Genomic DNA, 6,000 nt, shown 5'->3' with positions numbered 1-6,000 from the left:
CGAGTTGATGAGGAGAGTGTTGAAGAGCTTGGAGGGAAGGAGGGAAGAGAAGGGAGAGGAGGAGTGCTTGAGAGCCTTAGAAAGAGGGAGGGAAGAAGGTACGGGGTGGGGCAGGGAGATGAAGAGGTTATGAAGAAGGGAATGAAGCTGTAGGTGTTTGTGTGAGGGGGAGGGGGGGAGGGGGGGTTGATGAGGGAAGGGCAGCAGTGATGATGAGATGAAGGGGGTGATGGGAAGGGCTAAGAAGTTAGTAGGACAGGACGGCGGATGGGAGGGGGAGCGAGGGAGGGGAAGTGTCACTGGAAAATGCTTGCGTGTGTTGTTTGGGGGAGAGGCGAGGAGTTGGGGGTGAGGGGGCAGCATGCAGGGCGGGAGAGGTGGCTGAGTGTGGAGTGGGGGGTGGGGGTGACAGGAGGGGGCCGGAAGCCAGGAGCAGCGTTGGTCACCGCCTTGGCCGCTGAAGACCGCGCTTCCCTGCGTCTCATAGATGAAATAATTTAATAAAGTCTCCTCCAGCGGCAGCCCCTAATTGGATGACCCCCCGCCCCCTGCTACCCCCCCGCCGCCCCCCGTCGCCGCCAATAATGCTACTTGTTTCCCCGGCCCCTCCAGCCCCCTCCGGCGTCTCATTGTTGCTCAAGTCGACTTTTGTGTGTAATATTCCGGCGTGGCGGCGAGCGGGTGGGCGGGGCCTCGGCGGCGGGGGCGCCCGGCCCCGACACCCACCATTGGCGGGCGTGGCCGCCATGCCGGGACGCGGCGCGCTCATTGGTCCACTTTCTCGCACGTCTTGCAGAGTGTCGGCGGCGGTGTCGGTGATTGGCTGAGGCCCCGGCGCTGGACGAGGTAAGCAGCGATCACCGCCCTGATTGTGGTAATGTGCACCAACAACGACCAACTAATCGCCAGCCATTGGTCCAAAACACACCGTCATCACCGGACCGGAAAATTGCAAGTAGCGGGCCACAGCCGCCGCCAGCCCCGCGGGACCTCTGCCGCCGCCCCGTCGCCCCGCCGCCTCCCTGCCGACAAAATACGCTGACGAGACCTAAGCGTCTTCCATCGCCGATTCACTGAGATTGTGCCTGAGTAGTGCGGCGGCGGCACCGCTCACCACCAGCGGGAGGACAGCACCACCACCACAACCACCCGACACTACCAGCAGGAACAGCAGGAGCTAGAGCGCCGCAGAGCATCGTGGGCCAGCAGGAGGCAGCGTGCGACATGGAGCTACTGCGGGAGAAGCGAGACTCGGGCTTGCTGGAGAGCGCCTCGCCCTCTCGCGCCACCACGTCCTTCCTCATCGACGACATCCTCTTCCACAGGCCCAAGGTGAGTGCCAGGCCGCGCTGTGTTCTCCTCCATCCAACAGTGGTCTTCTTCCTCCTCTCCCTCCTCCCCCTCCTCCTCCACCTCCTCCTCCCTCAGTTTGCCGCAGTGTTATCCCTTTCTTGGTGAGTGATTTTCCTCGGTCCTTTTTCCGATGTGTGATTTTCCTTTTCGGTGTATTTTGTTTTTGTTATTGTTATTCTTTCTCCTGCAATGTTTTCTCCTTCTTTCTAATCCTCCTCCTCCCTCCCTTCCTCGTGTCACCAGTGTTCTTTTCTTTCCGTGCCCACCATCTTGATCGGAACGCATGATCCTTCCTCTATCTTGCCTCAGTCCTTCGATGTATAAATTATTTCCTTTCGTGAGCTCCTGTTCCTTCTGTGTGTGATGTTCCCTTATTGCGTGTAGCGACCTCCATTACTCGGTTTGTGATGTCCCTTTGCTGAGTGCGTGATGTTCCTTTGTCTCTACACGGCATACAATGTCTTTATTAACTGCATGATGTTTATTATATTATCTTAGTCTTCTTACCCAGCGTGCGATGTCCCTCCATTTTTCTCTTTGATGTCCTCCAGCGTTACCATATTATCGTACTCAAAACATCGCATTCATCAGTTCCAGGGCCCAAAACTTTCGTAGGCACACAGATAACGCGACTCTAGTTAAAGGTATCGTTAAGAGCGTTACTTGTTGGTGTTTGTTTCCTATCGCTGTGAGTCAAAAACCGAAAAATACGATGTGCTGAGTGGCTGAGTACGATAATTTGGTAACGCTGATGTCCTCTGTCATAGCTGTGAGTGATGCCGCTTTGTCATATTCGATGTAATCTACCTTTAATTTACTCAATTTGCAATGTCTCCGTACTCTGTTTACGTTTCCCCTCAATATTAACTCACTGTGCTAAGTCCCTCTACCTTACTTCGGTTAGCGATGACACCCTCTCTTCTCTACTTTCATTTGAAGGAGTAATGCGATAGCGGGCTTTTTTGTTTTTATTATTTTTACCCTTGAGGTGTTTAATTTACCAGAAAAAAAAGCATATTTCTTGTGACGCCTCTAGCTGAATCGGTGCTTAATGTCTTTTGTTTGGTTCCTGATATTTCTCCTTCCTACCGGCGTGCGATAATCCTCACTCTTGGCTCGGTTTGCAACGTCGCTATTAGGTTTGCGATGTCCCCGTCAGGTCAGCAATGTCCCCGTCAGGCTTGCAATGTCCCCGTCAGGTTTGCAATGTCCCCGTCAGGTTTGCAATGTCCCCGTCAGGTTTGCAATGTCCCCGTCAGGCTTGCAATGTTCCCGTCAGGTTTGCAATGTCCCCGTCAGGTTTGCAATGTCCCCGTCAGGCTTGCAATGTCCCCGTCAGGTTTGCAATGTCCCCGTCAGGTTTGCAATGTCCCCGTCAGGTTTGCAATGTCCCCGTCAGGCTTGCAAATCCCCGTAAGTTTTGCAATACCCCGTGAGCTTTGCAATGCCCCATGACGCTCCTCTATCCTAGCTGCGTGTAATGAACCCCATCTCTCGATTCCGTTTGCGATGTCTGTTACTCGGCGCGGCAGTAAAAGTGAACGGCCGGTCAACACCCGCCTCACGATAGCGTCTCGCGTGTGTAGCAACGTGTGGTGTGGGGCGGGGGTGGGAGGAGAGGAAGGTCTACAATCTGAGAATTTTTCCTCTGAACGTGTTCCAGCTTAACATGATTACTACTGCAGAATCTCCTTTTTATTCCCATTCCCATATTCTCACTCTGAATTAACTTCCACTATTCCCTATAATCCACTTTCACTCAATTTCACAATTATTTTCTGACACAAAACTCACATTTCACACTCTCCTCTACTTCCACACCCATGTTGTTGTTGTTTTTATTGGGGTTTAATTCTATTCACTAATCTCTTTACTCCATGCCCACATGTTTTTTTTTCTTTTCATTCTGGAACACTGAGGTATTCCGTAATATCCTCTTTACTTCCACACCCACGATTCAACATTTTTGTATGATCTGTATAATTCCCTATTCCTTAAAATTTTATTTCTCTACATATCCACTTGATAAAAAAAAGTTTTCCCACGGATAGAAATCCTACTTTATATTTTACTTCCCACAATTCATCCTTTCGTTGTGTGACCTGCATTTAATTTTCACTGTTCCCTCACTCCTCTCCTGTCCTCTTCCATGAACACTAACGTAATGTTGGCTTAATAATTACTTCTTCTCTCATTTCCTTTTTTACTCCACTACTACTAAATTTCTAGTACTTTTTCGCTGTGAGACTGAATTTATGTTCCCTCACTCCTCTCCCTACACACCTACTTGATGAATAAAAAAAAATACCTCTTCCATGAATAATAACGTAATGTTCTGGCTTAATTAATACTATTCCTCACTTCTCCCTTTACTTCCATACTACTCATAATTCTAGTACTTTTTCGCTGTATGACCTGAATTTAACTTTCACTGTTCCCTCACTCCTCTCCCTACACACCTACTTGATAAATAAATAAAAATACCTCTTCCATGCACACTAACGTAATGTTCTGGCTTAATTAATACTATTCCTCACTTCTCCCTTTACTTCCATACTACTCATAATTCTAGTACTTTTTCGCTGTATGACCTGAATTTAGCTTTCCGTGTTCCCTCGCTTTTCTCTGTATGCATACCCACTTGATGAAACGAAACTTATCTCAAACTCATTCCACTCCCACCTTTCTACATCTACTTCACTCCATTCCCACTCGGCCTTCCTCTTCACACACCTTCCACACATCTTTTCATTCATCCTAGTCGCTCCACCTTCATTCACCCTTTCTTTTCACTCCTCTCCCACACATCCTTCCAGTCTCACTCATCCCACTCGCCACGCACCTCACATCTATTCATATAACCATGCCATTCTTGCTTAATTTTATACTTATTCTCATTTTTACCGTACATATAACCGATCCTTTTTACTCGTTCCGTCTGTTATCTCTCTCCATACCCTCATGATAACACGGAGCTGCAATCAGAGTGGAGGAGTGAAGGATGCTGAGGCGGAGCGAGATAAGATGAAAAGTTATAGGTGTGGGAAGAGAATTGTAAGAGATAAGATAAAAGGAATGGAAGCACACGGCATGGAGGAGGAGAAGTTAGATGAAGAGGAGGAGGAGGGACAGAAACGGGGAAGAAGGAAAAGGAGAAAAATAGGAGGACGGGGAGGAAAAAAGAGAGGTTAAGAAGCATGGGGATAAAAAAACTGAAGGAGGAAAAATAAAGGGAATGAGTGATAAAAAAAATATAGACGTAGGACAAGAAAATGAAGGAAGAAAAAGAGAAAGAAAAGCTGGAGGAGGAGGAGGAAAAAGTACGAGGAAGGAGAGAAACTGGAGAGGAAGAAAACGGGCGAGAAGGTGGAGGAAGAGAGATTAGAAGAAGTAAGAGCTTGATAGAGGAAAAAGGGGAAAAAGAGGACGAAAAAAGGACACTAACATAACATACGAAAGGGAATATGAAAGAAAGTATGAGAACATGAAATGAGCGACGGAATAAAAAGAAGTTAAACAAAGAAGAAAGTACGTATATAAGGGCGCGGAACTCTAAAGGAAGCAAAAATGGAGATGAATGAGATGGAGTTAAGATAAAGGAGTCAGGTTGTGTATGAATGGAGTGGCGAAGAAGGATGTTAGAAGGTGGATTGATTAGGTGGATTAGGTGAAGTGGAAAGATGTGTGGGAGAGGAGGAACATGGAAGAATGCGTGAAGGTGGAATGACTAGGATGAACGGAGGGATGTAGAGGTGGAGAGTGACGAGAGTGGATGTGTAGGAGTGGAGTGGAGTGGAAGAAGAAACATGAGAATGGAGGGACAAGAAAACGGTGAAGACAAGACAAAGTAATGAAAGAAAGACTAAGAAAATAAAAAAGAAAGGATATCGACTCCTTCCATCCCTCATCCTGTTATACCTCGATACACACACACACACACACACACACACACACACACACACACACACACACACACACACACACACGGCCCCATGCTGAGAACCGCCCCCCGCAGGTGACATTATTAACTTGTCCAGGTGTTATCTCTTCCCCTTCCTCCCTCCCTCCCACCCCATTCCCGTCCCCATCCCTTCCTCCCCTCTACCACCTCTTCCTCCCTCCCTTCCTCCCACCGACCCCTTCCCAGTCCCTCCCCCCCCCTCACCTGCGCCACTAATAAAGGCACATACCTGTCCGCTTACGACCCCCCACACAGGTAAATATGACAAAAATACAATCACGAAATGTCATACACACACACACACACACACACACACACACACACACACACACACACACACACACGCCGTCGAGGTAAAGGGCAGGTAATTGGACAGGTGTAGTGGGTTACTGTGACGGATAAAAGGGTGGTACCCCGCTCCTCCCCTCCTCGATCCGGTTATCAGAAGGTCGATCCCAGGCTCAGGGTATTACACTGAGCCGCCCCCCCGCCGCCGACCCCCGCCGCGCCGGGCACAGTCTAACAGGAGGGTGGTGGTGATGATGATGGTGATGATGATGATGATGATGATGATGATGATGAAGATTACAATTAGGAGGAGGAGGAGGAGGAGGAGGAGGAGGAGGAGGAGGAGGAGGCGGAGGAAGAGGAAGGAGGAACTTGTGTGTACTTCGTGGGGGGAGAGG

General features: G+C 49.0%; 1 protein-coding gene across 1 annotated transcript in view; it reads left to right on the top strand.

Moving 5' to 3' along the window:
* The first annotated feature begins 236 nt into the window (after positions 1–236).
* Positions 237–6,000, top strand: part of LOC126982491 (brain-specific homeobox protein homolog) — a 34,320-nt gene continuing 28,556 nt past the window's right edge. Inside the window, exon 1 of the mRNA XM_050834551.1 lies at positions 237–1,332. Within this exon, the coding sequence (XP_050690508.1) occupies positions 1,225–1,332 (108 nt within the window). The 5' untranslated portion in view covers positions 237–1,224. The remainder of the gene's footprint in view (positions 1,333–6,000) is intronic.

This window comes from Eriocheir sinensis, chromosome 51 (assembly GCF_024679095.1).
Source record: "Eriocheir sinensis breed Jianghai 21 chromosome 51, ASM2467909v1, whole genome shotgun sequence".
NCBI classification, from domain to species: domain Eukaryota; kingdom Metazoa; phylum Arthropoda; class Malacostraca; order Decapoda; family Varunidae; genus Eriocheir; species Eriocheir sinensis.
This window is presented reverse-complemented; position numbering and strand designations above follow the sequence as displayed.